We start from the raw sequence: 24,070 nt of genomic DNA, 5'->3' as shown, positions 1-24,070 counted from the left end.
TACACATATGCTTTATACACACGCTATTAAAAGTAACATTGGATACTTTTTATTAAAAAAATCAATGCGAGTGAAGCCGCGGGTAAAAGCTAGTAAGAAATAACATATTAAGGATTAGAAATTCGAAAATGATATAAAAAGACTACTTTTTCGGTCGGCAAATAGTGCCCGGCTCACTTAATGGTAAACGATTACCGTAGCCTATAGACGCCTGCAACATCAGAAGCATCGCAAGCGTGTTGCCGACCCTTTCTAGGAGCCCTGGTCATCTTACTCACCACAGAACAATAGCACTGCTTGAAAGCAGTATTATTTAGCTGCGATCACCTGTAAGAGGTACTTCCCCAGTAGGGCTGCTCCAGATTCTGAGCAGGATGTTTTTCACTGTGCTCTACCAGAGCTATAAGTTATTAATATCGATAAAACGAGTAAAAAGCTATAAGATGACACACAAAAAAAACTACCGTCGAGTTGAAAACCTTTTTTGAAGTCGGTTAAATAGCTTCTAGGCAAACTGTATGTGTTCTGAATTACTTTAGAAGTAGTCAGGGGAAAAGTCAAAAGTCAAAATGATAAAACCTGATTACAATATAATAAAAACAAAATACTAAGTTAGGTACATGAGATTATTGGAATTTTCCAGTGTAATGTAAACAAATTAATTTTAGATTACGTTTAAACGCTGACAATGGCAAGTTATATACCTGTACCTGTCTGAAACGCATAATGCTGTTTGTACCAAAAAACACAATTTAAAAAAATGTACGAAAACACTTGAAAATTTCGCTAAAAAGTACAGCATAATCGATGGCAGCGGAACAAATATTTGTAAAGAGAATCTTGATAGATACGAAGTATCGAATGAAGGTACGGAAAAAAATAGATGGCGTTGTAAACGCGAAAGAAATTGGTCTAGATAAACTTACTTCTACATGAATGATAAGTATTGTACGTCTGCACTCTGCATGATATTTAAAAAAAATAAGTTTCTACATAAAAAAATCTCTTAACTTCATTCTGTCAAGTCTTGCTGAATATGCCATCTCTCTATATAAATCACGCTCATGAAAATGGATTACCGAAGTCTACGTACTTAAATTAGAATTAATAGTAAGTAGACAACCAACTAAAATGTAAAACCTCTATGCCACTTTATTATGTACTTTTCTAAAGGTTGTCTGGCAGAAAGGTTGGCTGGATCGCTCTTTAGCGATAAAACCGTCTTTTGTACATTCCTTTTTTTTGTTATTTATTCTTGTATATTTTATGTCCAATGTATTGTTTCTGGTTGTACAATAAAGTGTATTTGTATTTGTAAAAACAACAATTTAGATGATGATTTATTATTAAAAGAAAAATAAAAGCAATTGTCATTATATAAATCATATTTAAGAAGTTATAAAACAATAACAATTACAGAGTAGAATAAAACTTAAATACATACAATACATTATTATGTCATTTTTGTTAAAGCTGTTAATAATCTTACAATACTAAAGATAATTTCTATTCAAATAATTTTAATTTTCAAGAACCGGGTGCCAATCTTTGTATATACTGTCTTTTGCTGTTTCTATAATAGACATAACTATTTTACTAAGATCGGTCGATAAATGTGATGCGAAACCAAACAATGACTTTAACATAACTTCCATAACATTAAATTCATAAATTTTACCATTCAGCGCTGAAACTATATACAATGCTGCATCAATACTATATGCAGATGGTCTATCTTTTATATGAAAGTCTTTTTTCTCACTCGTACCATTTACATACAACATATACAGATTTCCGTCTCCAAAGAATGGTACACATCCCTCCATGATAAAAGCTGGTCGTAAGATATGAACTTCTTTGATGTCATCTGTCACACTTGCAGTGTAAGTTACTAGGTTACCATCAGATTTGACTATTCGTGGTAAACCGTCATCGCAAGAAGTGAAATATATATTATTAGCAGTGTCTAAAACGAATTCTTGAGCGCAAGTAACCGCTGTAATTCTAGTCCTGACTGTTCCATTATTTTCTAATTTAAAAAGTTTTTTGCTTGACGTTAAGTAATATATCGTGTCACTACCATTTGCTTTTTGGATTTGAATTATATCATCACGAAATGGACCGAATCTCTTTGCAGACAAACTCTCGGCGTCATATTTGTAAACGCCATCTTTAGCACCAAAATATACTGATTTATCAGAACTATAATCAGAAGTAGAATCTCTTCCACCTTCGAGTATCTCGTATGCAGCCAAATCTTCCAAAACATAAATACAACTTCCTCCATTCAATTTGGGATCACTTATCGTAAAAAATATTGATGGTAAATCTGAAATGTCTTGTAGGAAATATGACGTACCATCAGAGGGCACTAAAAGCTTAGTTATGTTATTAGCAGATGAAAATATAACTTGTTCAGGTTTAAATACTGAGGAATACGGTTTCTCTTTTACACTTAAAGATGAACAAGAGATTGTCAAAACATAAATTGATAGCAACAATTTGTACGTTTCGAAGTATCCCATTTGTGAATCTGAAATAAAAAAAATCAGTACATGAAAAATTATTATAAAACATATTGTTAACAATTAATGGTATGACTTCTAAGCTATAAATATAACATTCGATAGTAATTTTCTATTTCATAAAGCGAATTTTAGAGATCACTTCAGGATTGAGACTACTATCAGATTCTTGAAACAAATAATATGATATGAAACGTTATACGCATGTTATAATCATTCAACTATAAGATATAAACGAAAAGTAATTTAAAGATATATTTACATCCTACAAGAAAAAACTGTTTGTCGAAACATTATTTTGGAGAGAGAACAAGATTTTACTGTAAAAGTCTCAGTAGCAGTACTAGTTCTCTTAAGAATTAGTAGAGTCACGTCAACAATCATAGCAAATACGATCGAATGAACCCGCGACCGCCGATGCAACAGCCAGAGCTACGTGACCGCTATGCCAACGCATCGTCATATATGTTACTGCTATGTTGTTTATGAATATAATACTGAAGTTATTCTTTTTTAAATAAAAATAAACAAAACAACGATCCGATAATGGTATACCTACCATAACGATAGGTTAAATTTTCTGAAAAGTCTGAACTTTAAACGATAATGTACTCATTTTTTTAATACTCTAAAAATGGTAATGATATCAGAACATCACATATTTTAGCTGCAATATATTACAATATTAGCTGTGCCCGCGACTTCGTCCGCGTGGAATTTGACAAAAAAATTTTTTTTTAGTTTTAATTAGCCTTAGTTACTCTTTATTACATCAGCTATCTGCCAGTGAAAGTCCCATCAAAATCAGACAGACAAACAAAAATCGTAAAAAAATGTTAGGTATTTGATATATGTACCGTATGTCCATATGTATTTTGAAAAAGCGGTTATTTCAATATTACAAACAGACACTCCAATTTTATTTACAATTCACAACTTAAAAACTAAATATTTACAGATAGTTTTGGTATAAATCATTTTATTTATTTATATAGATAATACTAGTATTGATATCTCTACAAGTAATTGAAGCGCATCGCACCGTTTATAAAACGTTTTTTCATCACAAAATTTCACTCATCATTCAACATTATAGAAATAAAAGTGCATATTATGTAACGTATATGTAATTATACAACAATCAACACGCTATTTTCAACTAAGCGTGAACGATTATTTGTTCACTTTATACTATTGATTCGAATACATATTAGCTTTGTTCCTAACCGACTGCGACCGTTAAAAGGAGGATTGTGTTGTTGAAATTAAAAATATTTTTAAAGTCCTGATTTTTCTGACGTTTCCTGTGGTAATTTTTATGTGTATTTTAGAATTCTTAGTAAAAATAAAGTAGGTCAAGTATAAACAAATGGTTCCGTGATGATGTGTAACAAGACATAGTCGTGAAGTCAAAGCTATGAAATATCAACAAAAAACTTTTTAGAATAAAAATATATTTTTCTATGCCCTGTCCTATACCCAAAGGTTGTCTGGAAGAAATCGCTCTTTTAGCGATAAGACCGCCTTTGTACATCTTCCTCTAATTATACTACTTTTGTTTGTATCTTTTAATGGTGTGCAATAAAGAATATTATTATTATTATTAATATAGATTTTAATTTTATAACTTAATAATATTTTAGTCGCTATAGATAGAAAGATATAGTTACTGACAATAGCGAGTTTATATCTGATACGATTTCAAAGTTGTGAAATGTATATCTGCGAAAGACAAACAGCGGAAGTCTTAGTAGAGTCAACTCTATTTATGTACGGAACTCAAAAAAATTTTATCACAGTTGTACTTTCTAGTTTTCTTTTTTTCAATTTTGATTTTTCTAGTCAAACAAAACAAATAATGGACCCCACACTAAATACATTATCATTGCGATAACAATTTGAAAGGAAGTCTTAAAGACGATGACAGAAACCCGATCTCTATATATAAAACGTTTCGTTTTACTCACGAGCGGTTAACGGTTCCACGCAAAACGAAAAAATTTTTTTTCACAATCAAAAATTACTTCCTGGTTAAATTAAGTCTACTTGAATAAAGTAAGCTTTGTTTTCGACTCTACAGGACACGCTCTACACGCGTAAAGAACCTTAAAATAAATAATAACGAAGTTTTGAGACAGGAAACGGCAAAGGAAAATTCCATACGGTTTGAATCATGATTCGAAAATTAAATTTATTCGTAGCTCAAAATGTCTAAGTTACGCACTATATCAGAACACGTGTTAAAGACCTATATTTTATGTAATTAGGATTATTTATTTATGTATAATAAAAGTATTGTAACATGTTGGTTAAATTAAGTTACAAAATAGTATCATGAGCTGATAGGAAACCGCAGTACAACCGCAAGTCCTTGCTTTATATGATATGAGAATGAACATGAATATATCCATAATCATTAGTTATTATATGTATAATTAAATATACTGACGGTGAACTACGAAACGCCATATTTTTTATGAATAAATTTTAAACTTTCTTTTAATAACATCTGTAAAAGTAATAAAGGTCTACTATTCATCGCAAACTCAAAACCCATGCCAAGACTACTAATATATACAATTAAAATAAACCACGTTTTTTTTAAACGTAACTCCGGTATTTTTTGCCGATTTTTCTCTGCAGAAACTACATTCTGAATCGGTGAATGATTCAGTTTTAACTATAAATAATTTATCAAAACAAATAAAACTTATGTAAAATGACGTTTCAAAAGTGGTTTTGAAGCCTACTCCAAAAAAAAGTAATTTTATAATTATTATTTTTTAATTTATGGACAGTACCAAGACCGAATTCGCAACCGCTAACGCGTCATTAAGTTGCCGTGACCAATGCATCAATATGTAATCTACATCTTAATATATATAAATCTCGTGTCACAATGTTTGTCCTCAATGGACTCCTAAACTACTTAACCGATTTTAGTCAAATTTGCACACCGTATGCAGTTTGATCCAACTTAAAAGATAGGCTATATTTTATTTTGATATATTATGTTATTATTATATTTCAGAAAAAAATAAGGTGATACGAAGTTCGCCAGGTCAGCTAGTGTATATTATAAAAGTAAAGCAAAGTAAACGCCACACACTAACGGCCCCCAGAAGGATTTAATCCTGTGCCGGGTATTTGGAAATACATACAGTACATAATTATTCTCCTCAAAATCTGGAGTAGCCCGACTGAGGAAGTAACTCGAATATACTCCTCTCATGCACTGTTGAGTTCCCGTGATGAGTAAGGTGAGCAGAGTGCCTCCACCTGGATTCGGAGTAAGTCGACAATACGCTTGAGATGCTTCTAGTGTTACAGCCGTCTATAAGCTACGGTAATCGCATACCATCAGGTGTGCCATATGCTTATTCGCCTACCTAGTTGTATAAAAAAGACAAACACCTACACGACTGTCCAATACCAAAGTTTATCATGAGCAGAGATCGTCGAACCCTTGACCAACAGCCGCAAACGCCAGCGCTCGTTTTTCCATAATTCCCGTTAAAAATATCGTATCAGCACAATGTAAACGTACAATCAGCGACTCCTTCCTTCCTTTTAATTCACTTATATAGCGATCAATGGCCCGTACAAAAACATTTACAGACCAACAAACAAACAAACAACATATCTTAAAATAATTGTAACATATTAGAATCTTCAATCTTGTGCCCTACATTGATATGAGTTTAACGAACTTTGTTTTTAAACAGTTTTCGTTTTTTTTCCGTAACTAGCCAGTGTTGTTTTTGCTGTCTTGGAAGAACGGAATTATTTGAAACAAGTAAGTCTGTATTTAATTATAATAATTTATTATTTTTTTAATTTAAATAATTATTGGGGAGTTATTTTTCAACGACTATATTAGAAAAAAAAAACTTGTTTGTAAATGGCATTTTTTTTTTTTTTTAATAAGAACTAACTTAAAATCACTTTTGAGAAATCAACATTTGATTTAAAATAAATTAAATTCATTCCAATCCTTAAGTAGAACGATTTGAAAATTTTTGTTCAAACATTTAAACTTGCAAGTCTTTTGAAACTCCTGAATACTAAGGTACATGCAATAACGTATTCTGTCTAACTGATTATTAATAAACTAGACTATACATGAACTTATAGACGATAATTGTAATTTTTAGAATACTTTAGTGATTGTAATGAAATTTTATGTAAGTGTTATTTCTATAGGTAAAAGTTTATTTTTTTAACCGGTCTCCAAAATGGGAGGACATTCTTAATTCGATTGTTTTTTTTTTATGTTTCATCAGAACTTTTGACTGGGTGGACCAATTTCAATGTTTTTTTTTAATCCAAAGGTGCGTGTCATGTGGTCCCATTTAAATTTAATTGAGATCTAACAAGTTCTTTTTTAACTATATCTTTACAAATAAATAAAATTGGAGTGTCTGTTTGTAATACTAAAATAACCGATATTTGCTAAATTTATATGGATGTATACACAGTACAAATACAAAAAAAAAAATATTGTTTACAATTTTTGTCTGTCTCTCTCTCTCTGAAACGGCTGGACCGATTTTGACGGGACTTTCACTGGCAGATAGCTGATGTAATTAGTTATTCTTTCAACAATAAGATTATAAACTTAAATGCTTAATTTGTTAATTTAATATGTACATACAGACGATATACGATATACGACAGAGGTCAAAACATGAACCGACATTGATAACGCTACTGTTACAATGCGTTAGTAAGAGTTCTTATCAATAGGAAATGAAAATATTTAAGAAACTACTTTATCTTCCACTTCATAATTTTTTTTATATAATATGATAATTTATCTTTTATAGAAGAAATAATAATTGTATCAAATAAACTACTTCTCTTATATTATGTACATTAATATATCTGAAAATATTGTGTATTTGAACGCGTTTATAAAATAATTAGTCGAAGAAACTGAATACTTTTTTTAAGAATCTATTTATTAAATTTCTAATTTCCATAGCTAAACTCAAAGCAACGATTAATATAACTTGTAATAACTTCAAAAACATGTATTATCAAAGCTTTTAACTGTAATCAACTTGTCTGAAAACTTAGGAATAAAATAGAACAGTAAATTATAATACTATTATATTGCAATTGTTATTATTTATTTCTTCAACACGGCGGCATGCCGTGTCGATCTGTTTAGTTGTACACTGGGCGAGTGCACTACAGTTTGTTATAAATTTCGGGAATCTTTTTGTGTCTTTAAAATTTGATCAAGTATGACATTATTTATTCAATCTGACATATTGAAATTGATTTTAATTTAAATAATATAAATGTACTAATTTGTGTTATTATTACATTGTTTTTTTTTTATGAATTTTATGATTTTTTTAATTTTGATAATTTGATTAATTAGACTTAAAAAAAAATTTAATTGATTTAATTGAATTGTTTAAATTAATGGTTAGATTTAATCCTATTTGCATACAAAAATCTGTAGATAGATGTAGAGTTTGTGATCAACTTAACTAACGCATTGGATTCACTGTAATGTTAGTTTTAATTTTTTTTTAATGCATAAATAATTAAAATAAGATAAAAAAAAATCAGATAATTTCATTTTTGTTTCAGGCTTCAAAATGCTACCACTACTGGTCGCACTCGCAGTAACATCCGTTTACGCTGATAACTGTTCCTACAATTACGATGAACTTCGCTTCTCAAAACAATCAATTTTGACAATAAAGGGACTGCCCACAAACCTCGTCATCAACCCAAACACAAAAGACCTACACTTCACTCTAATTGACATAGACACACTACAAGATGACAACGTACAAACAAAAATGGACCAATACATCCTAAGGAATGGTGAACCAATTAAAATTGATAATGTAAATGGTCAAGCAGCAGCTGTAGATATAGAAAATAATAAAGTATACATAGCCAGTGATGATGGCTTAAATGTTCTAAACGGAACAGACAAAGCCAATTTCGTTGCTTTCAAAGATGAAGATATAACTCAACTATTTAAACCAGCAAATGGTGACAAATTATATGCCGTTCTGTTCCCTGACAGTGAGGTTTATGTAATAGATACAAAGAAAAATGAAAAATCTAAAGTCGAAGACGTACCTTGCGCCTTCATGATAGCCGTGGACACTAACGAGAATATATTTTTTGAATGCGATTCAAAATATGTTAAGGTACTTTTAAAAGATTTCCATGAGCCAATCGAGTTTGTAGGTATACCAAAAAATTCAGCAAGAGCGATTACAGTCGATGACAAAAATAGAGTTATTCTAGCTGCGAATGACGGAATTTACTGGTTGAAACCTAATTCTCTAATTCCTAAGAAGTTGATGAACTTAGATTTCATCCCGTCTGGTATAGCGTTCTTCGGGGACAACCTATACCTATCAACGAGTGGAATTATTTATGAATTTAGTGATATGGATTGCGATTGATTGAGAATAAATTATTTTGAAAAAGTATTTTTTATCTAACTTAAAATCCTTAACCAACACAATAACAAAACATGGTCAAATAATATTATTATCCACACAAGGTTTTTTTGGAACTAAAATAAATATTACTTAGTAAATTTCAAATAAGGCTTTAGATCAAACTCAAGAAACTATTTATTCTTGTTATTTTCCAACAGTAATTTATTTGCAAAATAATTTAAATCTATTTTGCACTAGCGGACCCGGCAGACGTTGTCCTGCCCGGAAAACAGCTACCAAATTTGATAGCTTACATACCGACAGCAGCGCCACCTACCGGGTCCAATCGAGATAAAACCTACCATAACTTCCAAGTTAGACCAAATTACAGATGCTTACAAAAATTGATAAAAATAGATTCAGTAGTTTCGGAGCTATATACAGATAGCAGCGCCACCTATCGGGTCATATTGAGACAAAGACTACCATATTTTCCAAGTTAGGCCAAATTACAGATGCTTACAAAACTTGATAAAAATTGGTTCAATAGTTTCGGAGTTACATAACGATAGCAGCGCCACCTACCAGGTCCGATTGAGATAAAAAATAACCCTATCTCCCAAGTTGGACCAAATTATAGATGCGTACAAAATTTGATAAAAATTGGTGCCGTAGTATCGGTGTTATATACCGATAGCAGCGCCACCTATCGGGTCCAATTGGGATAAAAACTACCATATCTTCCAAGTTAGACCAAATTACTGATGCTTAAAAAAAATGATAAAAATTGGTTCAGTAGTTTCGGAGTTTATTATTTAACATGAATTTTATTGAAAAGCAATAAAGTTCAAATTGACTCTACATTTTAGTTAGAAAACGTTTGTATGGGAAAAAGAAAAGGGCTGTTTTTAGGGTTTTCCCGGAAATTATTCGAATTTTTCTCACTTTTTAAACCTTCCCTAGACCTCCACGAACATTTCAAGACCAAGATAAGGTAAATCCGTTCAGCCGTTCTCGAGTTTTAGCGTGACTAACGAACAGCAATTGATTTTATATATATAGAAGATTACAACAGAAACTATTACGAACTAATTAACTTGATTTGAACGATATATACAATATTTCCTACTTTCATATAATAACATTTTAAGTAAAAAAAAAATACGAAAATGATATTACCTTAAGCAGAAGACTGCGGCTGACTAGATTCTTTTAGAGATGTTTTAATACTAACAGTAACATGAGAAGAAAAACTGTTGTACCTTCAAAAGGCCCTTTTGTTTTATCTACAATTTTATCATCTAGCACTAGGTGTGACATCATTATCGTCTATTACTATAAATATTTAACTACAGGGTGCTCAAATTTAGTTGAATCTAGTTTTTCATTATGAGTTTCTAATGAAACTAATTATATCTCCCAATTCATTAACTGCAATAGATTACTGTCGATGACTTTAGCCGTATCTTCCTCCCTTCTGTCGTATGTATATACCAATTAACTAAGGTAAGGGCACGAAATCTGAAGCAGCCCAACTAAGAAAGTACATCAACCTTACAGAAGATCACAGCTAAATAATACTGCTTTCAAGCAGTTTTGTGTTCCTGTGGTGAGTAAGTTGACCAGAGCTCCTGAGGGGAAATTGGGGGTAAGGTTGGCAACGTGCTTGTGATGCTACTGGTATGCAAGTGTCCGTTCGCTTCTTTTAAAAAAAAAAAAAACAAAAAGTAATGGAACATTGGTAGAATACTTTAATTTTATAAAATACATCACCAGTCAATAACCAATTCCAAGATGTTGGAATGACTTGACGGACCAGATTTGACAATCGGGATTAGCCTAAAATTACAGAAAATCACTTGCCTGAAGTTGAAACCGCCAGTAAATAATCATCCAAACGTGGATACAGAAGAACGAGGGCGAAGACAGTATGACAAATATAGTCCATATTTTGAGCTTCAAGAAGACCTAGGATAATATCTAGTAAAGAAAATTAAAGTGGCAGTTCTTTTAAACAGGGTTTATACATCCTGACTAAACGATCGTGTTTACTAACAGACAGACATATGACACAATAGCTCTGTTTTATAAAGACTCAGTTCGATTTATTTCATTATACTTTTGTGCTTTGGAAAGTGCACTAATATCAGGAGGTAATTTTACTTTAAACCATTTCTGTATAATCCTATTTCATAAGTAATTTATTTCGAATAATTGTCGTAAGAAGACTAAAACTATAATATTTTTAGTTTGACAAAATAAATGATCTATAGTTATTTTTTGTACAAAATAATCTGTAGCAAAGGATTGAAATTTTTTTAAATAAAAATCAGCTTGTCTTTAATCAACTTTTTTTTTTATTTTTCAGAAAACAGACGCCTGACATGAATTCACGATGTTTGCGGTAAAACATTTAATTGCTACTGTAATAATAGCGATAACCATTTCAAAAGTAACGGCAGAAAAGTGCGAAAAAATTAAAATAGGCAACGAATACTACAAGCGACAATTGATAGCGACCATTGATGGCTACCCAACAGGAATAGTCATCGACCCAAGAACGGAACACATATTCTTTATCCTACACAAAAAGAACTACACAAAAGGCATTTACCTTCTAAGACATGGATCGCTGGGAATCAAGGAACTACCTGTTTCTGATGATTTTATCGGCCAATGTGTTGGCGTGGATGCTGTAAACAATATCATTTATATAGGAACCAATCAAGGATTGCTTACATACGATTATTCTCACTCAGAGATCACAGCTGAGAGACCAGTAGGAGATGACGATGTACGTAGCATATTTATTGACAGAGTTGATAATCAAATGTACATAACAACTGGAGTAAACCACGAAATATTTCGTTTTATAAACGGATCAGCCGCTGTTAAAAGATACGATAGAATACCAAAAGCGTACAACTTCGTTTTAGACAACAAAGGTAACGCTTTTTACGAATACGTTGATGGTAAACTGTATTTCTTCTCATCTGATTTGTATGAACCTATACAGTATAAAGGATTTACTAGAGAGTTGAAATATGTACTGCGTTTAAGTATTCATGATGAAGCAATCGTTGCTGTGAAAGGATCTCTTTTCAGGCTCACAACGAGCAGTATATTACCTGTTAAAATTGGTCAACTTGGTTTCAAAATTACTGGTATGGCGTTTGATCACAGAAATAATATAATAATTGGTACTAAGGGTAAGATTTATAGGTTTAGGCCCATTGATACAAACGATCCCTGTCCACCTGATGATTATTTTATGAGCGGCATTTGATTTACTTGTAAAATAAATGTATTTGGATGAAATGATGCTGTCTTTGGATTAAAGAAGTTATGATTAAAAACAATTTCACTTTTTATTTATGAATTATTTCTTTTCGATTGATATATTTTAATTTTCAAAATCCTATTCTATTCTACCTAATAACCTTTTGTATATGTACGATTTTATTTTTGTGTACCTACACATTAGGAATTCTAAACATTTTTAAATATCATATCAAAAATTGACCGCTCCAGTGGGATTCGAACCCGCGTCTCCGACTGACCGTGTCGGACGCCACGGTTCGCTTAAACCGAAAATAAAAATCATCATATCAAAAATTCGCTCTAGCGGGTACATCGTTCCATAGCTTAATTGGCTAGAGCGCCGACACGGTCAGTCGGAGACGCGGGTTCGAATCCCGCTGGAACGGTCAATTTTTGATATGATATTTAAAAAAACCTTTTGTATGTTAGTTTTACTCCCATTTGAAAAGGTTAATTAGTTAATTCTTGAGTTTAATAGCTTTCAGTTGTGTTAGAAAGCCACCGTCGACTTCTCTTTAAAAAGATTTCTATTTTTGTACATCTATTAGAGTATCTCAAATTATTGTAAAACTAATGCCAAAATAAACAATTCCTACTCCTTGAATATGTATATGTAAAAAATAATTAAAGATTGTATGCTAAGTTTCCGAGAAAAAGATAAAATAATGACAGCCCTAGGTGAATGTTATTCTTAAATAATATTTTAAAAAAAAAAGTGCTTAATCGTGAGAATAAATATCAATAGTATCCGGTTTACATAAAAATCATTGTCGCTAGCTTGCGTAATGTATGTCATTCCACGATTTACAATTGTTATTATATGCTTAGCAATCATTTCATAAGTTCATATTAAGTATTGTGATGAATCATCTCAGTCATTATTTACCGACAAAATATATAATGACTTGTAGTAATCTATACTCAATCAAATTATTATTATATACCTACTAATATTATAAAGTGGAATGATTTGACCGACTTCGAGGAAAGGAGGAGGTCTAGTCGGATTTTAGTTTTGCGAGAGAGAGTTAATGTGAAATCTGACTCGTAGTTTTTGTTTCTCTAATAATGCGTTGGTATTAATTAACTTCGTCTCCGTTGGTGATGTTTTTATTTTATTACTTGTCGATGTAAATCAAAGTCGTCTTTTTTTTGTTTGAGAGCAAAATCCAATTATTCATTTGTTTTTAAAGGGTAGCTCCCAAGTAGATACTTAATTGATTTTACAAATTCTCTCACCGGAAAATTGCTAAATTATAACTGAATTCATTGTCAGGCATATCATTCATGATATCCCTGATGAAAAGAAATCAGAATATTCAGAATTTGAATTATTATTAAGACAAGTGATCCAGTGTTCGAAATTCGAATAATTTCAAATATAAGTTTTAACATTATTAAGGTTCTGTTGTCAAGGATTATACTTCTACTTGTACTTTCTACTTGTACTTGAATAATAAGCAAATGAGTAAATGTGTGTTTGTGTCAAATAAATGTTAGTGTGTGCGTTTTTTTTTTTTAATAGGATAAAACGTTTTTGCTTGACATACCTATTAATTTTTCAAAGTTTTATAGAGTTATAAAAGACTTATTCTGACTTATTCTTATAAAAAAAGTATTTTCTATCAAAATTCTTATGCATAGTTATGAAGACTTTTTAAGGTTTTTTCTGACAAATATTTCCACCAAGGATTAGCTATATTTTATTGAGAGAAAACGGAAAAGTTTAAAAGGTGTAGGTACCTACCGTAGTGGCACCAATGACCGACAAGAACCAATAACCGACACTTTATATTTTGATTCAATAAAATAAGAGTAGGAAAACGATTTCTTAATATAGCAAAACTGTACCATAGATAGCACACTTTTGATTGGCTCCCATTGACTTTTGAGCGATATCCGTCTTTTTTTTTGAAAATGACGGTGTGACAACTGATTGCGGCTGGAGTACCGGTGAAAATGACAACATTTCTTAGTGAAATCCTTAAGGAAGTGGGTACATTTTTTTTATTAATTATACTAATGTAGTGTAACTTATTTGAATTTTATGTTTTCACGGGTTATTATAAGAACTATACGATCGATTTTTGTGCTAACGAAAGTTTAAGGTTATTTTGATATTAGTTTAATGTTGGTGTCGATCACTGGTTTTCATAAACTGACTTTTGCCAATAATCGACACGGGTCGATAATAATTTTTTGAAAACATTTTTCATTTGACAAGCGAATATAGTTCTTCTTTCTTTGCGTATTTGGTAGATATTTGAAGTAAACTAAACAAAGTCGAGAGACCAGTGATCGACAAGTGTCGATTATTGGGGAATAATATGTGTCGATAATTGGTCCTTACAGATAGTTCCGAGAAAAAATTATACTCCCAACCAGTTAGAAAAAACCGTAGAAGCTGTAAAAAATGGCGAAAAGATTGCAGTTGCTGCGAATCGTTTTGGAGTACCTAGGATTACGCTCCATGATAAAATTTCGGGAAAAACAACAATGGGTTGCGCTATGGATTGGAACTTATTTGGATGAAAATAAATTAAAACTATTTTAAACGACCCACACAGAATATTCAACGCAGACGAGACCGCGTTCTTCTTGTCACCTAAACCTGGTCGTGTACTTGCCAAAAAAAGAGACAAACACCCATACAGCAGCTGGGGTGATGAAAAGGACGATCTTACTATCCTAATAACTGGAAATTCAGCTTTAGACCTAGTACAGTTCCACTACCTTCTTGGAACTCATAAAGCCGACCGATGGTGGGATAACCATCCAACTGCTGGCTTTGAAATACACAGGCCGAAAACGGGCAGCAGCATTTTGGGTGCGACAAAGCCAGCCCTGCGGTCACCAAGCAGGCGGCTTGGTGACTCCAGCGTGGTGACTATGGGCAAAACACATGAGTTCATACCATTTTTGACGCGAACTTGTGGAGGCCTATGCCCAGCAGTAGACTGCAATAGGCCGAAATGATGATGATGGAACTTTTTGATAATTGTTTGTTACTTATATTGACCTTTTTTATTATAATTTACATAAGTCTGTAAGTGTGTAATCTGTGTATTTGTATGATTAATACACTTCAGAAAGAAAAATATGGACATTATAGTGTGGATAATAAATGAATACTTATTAAACTGTTAATTTTATTTTAACGACCCACTAAGGAGGCTGCGATTTGGCAGATACACATTATAGGTAATAGTCGATAACTGGGAGTCGGTAATTGGTAACTGTCCATGACTGGGGTGTCGATGACTGGGGTGTCGATTACTGGATATTCGGTGTCGATGATTGGAGATTTATACACTTTTTCCGTTTCTAGGATTTTTTTCTATTCCGGATATAGTTAATAAAATTATTACATCCTATTCTTATATCAAGAATATACCTTACCATACTCAATCGTTACTTTTGGTTTAAAGATGACTAAATGACCTTTAATTTTATAAAGAAGCCCACTATACGATTGGTCCCACTACGTTAATACAAGTTATTCAAGCCGCTGCCGTGGTCGAAAAGCTTATAGGTATGTAACATTGTTGAATAATAAAAACGAACTTACTTTATTCAAATACTATCTATTTATGGACTTTGATTTTTGGATATGAATGCTTTCTAAGGAGGTTGAATATTCGGTTCGCAAAATTAGACTTCTACTCCGAAGCTTACTAGAATGACAATATGTAGTCAATTTGTATTTAAATCATAAGAATTATATATTTTTTAATATTAGTATATAATTTTACACTTATATTTTAATAAATTTAGACATCTAGAGCCAAAGTCATAAAATATGTTCATTAATAACTACATTGCAAAGTTATCCGCCAACCCGCATTGGAGCAGCGTGGTGGATTAAGCTCTGATCCTTCTCCTACATGGGGAAAGAGGCCTATGCCCAACAGTGGGATATTACAGGCTGAAGCGAATACATTACAAAAGTGTCTATTAGCGCCATCTATATGTATACTGAGTAATAATCTATGTTTTACGACAAATCGATAACAGATGGCGCAACTTAAAGCATGTGGAATAATCACAGTAAAAACTAAATTTTAACAAATGTATGTAATAAACATTATTAATTTAATAATATTATTCTAAAATAGGATAACTTTATTTAAATAGGGTAAATTTACGTTTCGTAAGTTTTATTTCAGTCGTGTGGCCTAAAGCACACTCGTTTTTATAATACGATTAAAACTTTATAAAAAAAAATGTTCAAATTAAAATGCATGTAAAATTACAAAACTATGAAAATATTTAGAAGTTTATATTTAATTGTATTAGCTACGTAGAAAAGTTACAAAAATTGGTTTGGGCTCGTCCGGGATTTGAACCCGGGACCTCTCGCACCCTAAGCGAAAATCATACCCCTAGACCAACGAGCCGCTATGCAAGAGCTTGAAATATTAGATCATATATTACAAAAGAGTTATACTATCATGGTAACTTTCAAATCTTTATCTAATTTCAAAAAAGGAGGAAGTTCTGAGCTCGACTATATTATTTTATGTTATAACTTTTTGCTGGGTGGACCGATTTCATTTTTCATTTTCATTTCAAAAACGCAATTATATAAGTGTCTGTACTTTGGTATGAAGAGATGATTTTTTTTTTATTGTTCGTAACTTTATCAATTGAAATGATTTTAATAACTATTTTCCCAATAGAATAACTTTATCACTAATTCTGAGTGACAGACTATATTTTATATTTTACTGGGAGACAAAACGAAAATTATATACCTAATTGACGTAACTAAAGCCACGGGCGAAAAGTTACTTATCCGTATAGTATGATAAAATTTGGAATAATGATGAATGTCTGTTCCATACAACGAAACAGCTGAATGAATCTGGACTAAATATATAACAGTACAAGGTATGGGCGTATCACAACTGGACCTCAAAATTTTTAGATTTATAATTTAAATTTTAGATTGGCCAAAACGTTCGCAAGCAATTACGTAACTTAGAAATTAAAGAATAAGTTTAACCTTTAGAAAACGATGCGCTTATGCTACAAGGATTTTTTTCTCACTGAAATATATGTGCAGGTCTAGTGGGAAAGATTTTCTGTATAGCCTATAATGCATTTTAACAAACGAACTTATTGGTTTTTTAATATATTTATCCTTTTCCTAGATGGAAAAAGAGACCTATGCCCAGTAGTGGGATGTTACACGCTGAATGCGAATGACACATTGCAGTAGCCCATGCTATGGCCATTGTGCCAACATATCGTAAAAATTATTTAAGCGATTATATTGATAATATTAATTATCTCTTTTATGCTCAAGGTCAAAATAATACGGCCGTGATATATAAATAGACAAAAAGCATTTTTTTAAAATAGTTATTGCATTTGAAACAATTAATATTTGATAATTCACATTTCTTACACAATTATATCTCTTGGATAATTATAATTGCATTCTTCTCTAACTAGATTAAAATAATTAATTATTAAAATATATTTATTTAAAAAATATTTACTTTTTACGAAATCATGACAAAACAAATGATTTTAATCATTTGAAAGATAAAAACTTAAACTAAATAGAACTGAATCAGCCTGAACTAATCCCACAGTTGCGCAAAACCTTCTTTATACGTGCAAGTAGAAGACGGGTTGGAGCATAATCCATTACGACGCATCACTACGAATTTGCGTATATTTTCCCTACCACGAGTAACGATTTCTATTAGGTGTTTATGGGGACCGGGACCGATAGTTTAAGGTGCTCTTCGGGCACGGCTGAGTGAACCACAAGGACAAACACTCACACCAAAAACAAATATTTGTGTAAATAAGTTGAAGTCGCGACCGCTGACTTCAAGGCAATTCAAATCACTACACCAGAACGGTGGTCAGAAAAAAATATAAAATTATTAGCTGAACCGCCAGACGAACTGTCCTACGGTTAGAATTTAATTAGAAAAAGAGCTTTGAATATAAACACCCTAATCACTACTTATTTAATATCTGTATAGCTCACGACCTCTTCTTATACCAACCAAATATACATAAAAAAAAATCTGTAAAGTGTAGTTTATCGCGAACAGACACATAGATAAGTACAGTGGATATCTTTTTTTAATCGACTTCAAAAAAAGAAGGAGGTCACTCAATTCGACTATATATTTTTTTATGTATGTTCGGGGATAACTCCGTCGTTTATGAACCGATTTTGATAATTATTTTTTTGTTAGAAAGGAGATATCCCTAGTTTGGTACCATGATAAGGAAACCAGGATCTAATGATGGGATCCCAGAGAAATCGAGGGAAACTCTCGAAAATCCGCATAGCTTTTTACTGGGTGTACCGATTTTAATGATTTTTAATTTATCTTGTGGTCACATTTAAATCTCATCGAGATCTAATTACAACTTTTGGAGTAACCTTTGATAATGCGTAGATATTTACTTGACTATTTTTTCGTCTACCTACGTTGTATTACTTGTCGATATAATTGAAGTCGGTTTTTCTTCGTTTGCCTGCAAACACAATTATTATATAACTAAGGTAGCAAACGAAGATACGGCCCATCTAAAGGGATTATCGTAGCTTAGTGACACCCGAAGGCTTAGCCAAGTTGACAATCTACAATCGATAACGCTAATAGAGAGCTAATCAAATGTATAGGAATGACAACATCTCAACGTTAAGTCACTGCACTGCCACAAGCATCGCAAGCTTGAGCTTTGGCCATCTTTCTCACCACATGAACAGAACACTGATTGAGCAGTATTATTTAGCTGTGGTCTTCTGTGAGGTCGAGCTAGTTCCCACGTTGGGATGCTCCAGATTTGAGTAGGATATTTCCTGCTATGCCCTCAAATAAATTATGACTTTATTTTATATACGAACAGTACTAAACACACGATCGAAGACACGGCAAGCAACTAGTAAAGCTAGTAAATTTATCGCTAATATTTTCTCAGCGTGTGTATGATTAAGTTTTTGTTGACATTTTCACTTTTATATAGTGAACGTGTTGTATCATAGCTTTGTGTTGTAATTATTGCAACAGTATCGGTTCAAATGACTATAAAATGGATGATCTTGATACTTTCTTGTTAATTTTTTGCTGTAGTTATGTCAGTCTGATTCTGTTTGATTCAGTCTGATTCAGTTCTGATTGATGTAATAAATGTAGATGTTAATGGGTCAAACACAAATTGCGTAATCCATAATTTCCTAAAATTAAAACATCGAATTTCGTTTTGAAAATCAGCCCTTAGTTACATTGCACTCTTTGATCATTGTTAATAATATGGATACAGATCAGTCTTACACACTTTCGCTAAGAATCAGTTTTATTTTTATCTGTCCACAGAAAAGACTTACTTGTCTACAGTTGATAACATAAACCTTATTTAAGCACTTACATTATTACGATTCATTTGAAAAGTCTAATTAAATGTGCTCAAAACAATATTCGCTATCATCACTAAATAGTTAACATTTGATAATACGTGTATTTTAGAGATTAAAAAGTAATCAAAAGTTAACCACAGAAGGGACCTGTCCTTTCCTGTCGAAATTATACAGAAAAATCTAATTTTCTAAAAATAAACGTTTCATAATAATAATGTTATCGTGCGCTTGAAAACAAATGTTCAAAATAAATTCATTGCCCATAGTAAAGAAAATAATATTATAAAATTGGTATATATTAGAAAATAATGAATAATCATCACATGTCATGTCATCACAAAGGACAAATTCCGGTAAAAATTAAAGAAAAAATATATATTTTTATCGTCAGAATCGTCTGATATGATAGGCTGGCGTCGTTTCTTTGGTTTTATTTCTACGGAAGAATTGGAAGTCTCTGAAACGAAGCGACGTACTCTATTTAGGGGTCTTTGGCTTGGTAAATTTAAATTTTGAATTAAGTTATCAGGTGTTAATCTTTCAAAGTAACCGGGTGTTATTGACTCAGTAGTAGCTTCACTAGTTCCTGGGCTACCAGAATACTGAATAGAGTGAACTATAGCAGGACTATCGTGATGATTCAGGGTCCTGCTTGAGAAGAAACAGGCGAAAAATTGGCCAAATGAGGCTCAGATAACACAGAATTAGTAAGGGAATTTGGGACTTTAAACTGTATTTGAATTTATCCTAGTTCGTAATGCGAACATTCTTCATGGGCTGTGCAGTTTAAACAGCTTAGTCATCTAGCACGGATAATATTTGAGTTCGGCTGCACAAAGTTTGATGTATTTCGAGCGTGCCTTTAAAAGGACGTGTAAGCAATCTCATACAAAACCTAATCGATTTCAGGAAACTTCGACTCTTCGATGTTATAAGTTTCTATACCTCTACAATTTAAACTTAAACATGCCATCAAATCATCTAAATTCGATACGTCATTTCTCTTTGCAACACGACTGTCACAAATGCGCTTGATACACCTACCAACACCATCAGGTGCACCTTTTCCATGACCTCGCTTAGTAAAATGCCAATTAATAGTTGTAACGCAAAACTCTTTACTTAATAATGTAGCAAGTTAAAAAAAACATAGACTTGTTGCGGAGTTAAGGGACCATCGCTTAAAATGTGCAAAATTTATCTACAGGAAAATGTCTACAGGAAAGAAAATTGTAAATATATTAAAGATGGCGTGTTACATATTGAAGTTAGAATAAAAACAATTTAGATTTTGCAATCAGTTACTTAATATGCATAGAAGCTTAGGTCTAGTTTATTTTTAAAGAGTCTACTTACTAACATACACGCAGTACAGGAAAGACTCACCAAACATGACCAAAATCCTGTGTAACTCCTTAAATAAATATTCTTCATCGATACCAAAATCGTTTATCAGAGTTACGAAGAAATGAATACTGGAGAAGACAGTAATGCCAATACGATAAAAGAATAAATATCGGATGGGCTCCAAATTTTTAAAACATTGTCTATTTTACGTGTCTACAGAAGAAGACTATAAATATCAGAACAAATGTTTATATGTTTTTATTCGTAATTTAGGAACGATGATTTTTTAAAGAACACATATTTAAATTATTGCTTAGTTTCCAAATGTTTCTTTAATTCAAATAAGATACTAATCGATCCTTAAATATTTTTAAATCACTGTCAAACTGAAGGACGTCTTATCCGAACAGTCCACAGAAGGGGACATTTTCGCTCTAAAGAGATCCTTAAATTAATATTTTAGTTATTAGATCTGAAAAACTTTAGAAATCAAATCGTTCAAAGTTTTGCCTTGAATTTAAAAAATGCCTGCACGATAAAATAATTAACATCTATAGTTTATGTAGCCTGAACACTTTTTTTAACGTTTTTAAAACTTATGAGTTTTGGGCATGTCTTATTCGACTAAAAATAATAATTTGTAATGATGATTTTAAAATATAATTGAACCCAAATATTGTCGTCTGTTCCAATGCCTGAATGCTTGAAGACAAAAGTCTTCGAGAAATGCATCCTCCCTTTTTTAACATACGGTGCCTAGACGTAGGCACGGTCGAAGGGACTACTCCACAAATTTTAAGTTAGTCAACGTGTAATGGAAAGGGCTACAAATTCTATCTTCAGAAATGAGACTACTCGCGAGAGAATGAAAGTAAATCAACAAGTTGAAGTGGCAGTGGGATAGTCACCAGGACCAGCAATACGGTTTTCGCCGTAACAGGTCCACGGGGGATCTTTTAGTGTACGCCTCGCACATCTGGGGCGAAGCCTTGGACAAGCACGGAGAGGCGCTAGCTGTCTCACTTGATGTATCGAAGGCATTTGACCGGGTCTGCCATGAGAGCCTGTTGAGCAAGCTTTCAGCTTACGGAATACCCCCAAGCTTGTGTGACTGGATATCAGATTTCCTGAGTGGGCGATCATTTCGGGTGGTCTTAGATGGCTCCTCGTCTGACTTGATGGCGGTTAATGCCGGTGTCCCTCAGGGATCAGTTCTCTCTGCAACCCTCTTCTTGATTCACATTAATGACCTCCTTAGGCCCGGCATCTTGTGATACGCGGATGACAGCACTGTTACGGAGAGATACGTGTCCGGTCCCCGAGCTGGTGGGGCTAAAACTCATGAGCATAGAGAGGCTCTGGTTGAACGCATGAATTTGGCTTTGAAAGAGATATCCGATTGGGGTGACGCCAACCTAGTCAAATTTAATGCTTCCAAAACGCAAGCGTGTCTTTTCACCGCTAAACGGAGTCCATACCCATTAGCTCCGCCTTTCCGAGGTGTATCTGTACCGGTCACCGATAGTATTGATCTTCTAGGCATAAATATCTCGTCTAATATGAACTTCGGACAATGCATAGAATCCAGGGCAAAAATTGCTAGTAAGAAACTTTGTATCCTCAATAAAGTCAGGCAGTACTTCACACCGGAACAGCTTCTTACTCTCTACCAAGCACAAGTTCGATCGTGTATGGAGTACTGCAGCCACTTATGGGACGGCTCTGCCAAGTACCAGCTCGCTGCTTTGGATTCTGTGGATCGACGCGCCAGAAGACTCATCGGTGACAAATCGCTGGTTTGCTCTAGACTTCAAAGTCTCGAACATCGGCGCAAGGTTGCCTGTTTGTCGGTATTTTACAGGATGTATTTCGGAGAGTGTGCTCTAGAACTATACAATTTGGTTCCACCATCACCTTTCTACCACCGAACTGCAAGACATCGCGTGAATCTGCACCGCTATGTGGTTGAAATCCCACGATCTCGCACTAAACGATTTGCTTCCTCGTTCCTAATACGCACCGCAAAAATTTGGAATGCCCTTCCGGCTTCCGTTTTTCCAACGAACTATAACTTGGGTATCTTTAAATCAAGAGTGAACAGGCATCTTCTAGGCAAGCGCGCACCACCTTAGGCTGCATCTTCACTTGCCATCAGGTGAGATCGCAGTCAAGCGCTAGTCTATATATTAAAAAAAAAAAAAAGAAACACCTGTATCGCAGGGCCGATGACTGCTTGAGCAGACGAGAGACGAGCAGAGCAGACGAGAGACGAGCAGAGCAGACGAGAGACAAGTAGAGACAACGTGCTGGCAAACGTAGTGTGAGACGTCCTCCGACCCGCTGGACTGACGATCTACGTAAGGTATGGAGGCTGTATGCGGCTTATGGAAAACTGGGATGTTGGCGCTAACTAAAGGAGGCTTACTCCAGCAGTGGACTACTATAGGCTAATGTGTGTATGTGTGTGTGTGTGTGTGTGTGTGTTGTCGTTTTACAAATTTATTATTTGGTGCCTTTAGCTGTCACGTCCGTAATAAGTATTAAGCACATGAAACAATATATTTAGTAACATTTAATTGTTTTTAACTGTGTGTTTTCTCTTGTGCTTAACGTAATTTAAACTCTAATATAAAGACCTAGAATGCGATATTGAACTTATCAATTACGTAAGAATAGAAAGCATTTTTTTTTCAAGTTGTTACATCCTTATTCATTTAATACGCTGTGTAGGAAATATGAAATTCTGTCTATATTTCTTTTGGGTGATATTTCTTAATAAAAAAAAAACAAAATTACTAAAAAAAAAATGATATCCCTTTTAACAACTCCTATCAAATATTTAATTAAAAAAAATAATGATTTCTGCACACAGCCAAAGGACCAAACAGTCAAATAAAAATACCCAATTTTATTCTAAGCACAAACTTTCGTTTTTTCTTTATTAGTAAATCACCGAACGTAACCAGGGCAGATCTATAGTATAATACTAGAAACCAAGTAAATGTTAATTAAACTGTATGGGAATCCACCTCCAAGCTCGAATCACCTGCTCAAGCACAATCACTGAC

The 24,070-nt window shown here is 33.1% G+C and overlaps 3 protein-coding genes and 1 non-coding gene across 4 annotated transcripts; 2 read left to right on the top strand and 2 right to left on the bottom strand.

Moving 5' to 3' along the window:
* Positions 1–1,381: 1,381 nt before the first annotated feature.
* On the bottom strand, positions 1,382–2,525 carry LOC123667397. The gene has a single exon (XM_045601303.1). The coding sequence runs from the start codon at positions 2,523–2,525 to the stop codon at positions 1,521–1,523; it is 1,005 nt and encodes a 334-aa protein (XP_045457259.1). The 3' UTR covers positions 1,382–1,520.
* A 3,589-nt stretch (positions 2,526–6,114) lies between these two features.
* LOC123667641 lies at positions 6,115–8,992 on the top strand. Its single transcript, XM_045601501.1, has 2 exons — positions 6,115–6,321; positions 8,130–8,992. Exon 2 carries the CDS (start codon positions 8,138–8,140, stop codon positions 8,963–8,965), a length of 828 nt encoding a protein of 275 aa, XP_045457457.1. The 5' UTR covers positions 6,115–6,321; positions 8,130–8,137; the 3' UTR covers positions 8,966–8,992.
* A 2,045-nt stretch (positions 8,993–11,037) lies between these two features.
* LOC123667589 lies at positions 11,038–12,303 on the top strand. Its single transcript, XM_045601465.1, has 2 exons — positions 11,038–11,097; positions 11,313–12,303. Exon 2 carries the CDS (start codon positions 11,340–11,342, stop codon positions 12,228–12,230), a length of 891 nt encoding a protein of 296 aa, XP_045457421.1. The 5' UTR covers positions 11,038–11,097; positions 11,313–11,339; the 3' UTR covers positions 12,231–12,303.
* A 4,287-nt stretch (positions 12,304–16,590) lies between these two features.
* Positions 16,591–16,662, bottom strand: Trnap-agg. Its single transcript has one exon. It is a non-coding gene; the product is annotated as a tRNA-Pro (tRNA).
* Positions 16,663–24,070: the final 7,408 nt, after the last annotated feature.

The sequence above is a fragment of the Melitaea cinxia genome, chromosome 28, assembly GCF_905220565.1.
Source record: "Melitaea cinxia chromosome 28, ilMelCinx1.1, whole genome shotgun sequence".
In the NCBI taxonomy this organism is placed as follows: Eukaryota; Metazoa; Arthropoda; class Insecta; order Lepidoptera; family Nymphalidae; genus Melitaea; species Melitaea cinxia.
The sequence above is the reverse complement of the archived record's forward strand: the minus strand, read 5'-3'. Positions and strand labels throughout refer to the sequence as shown.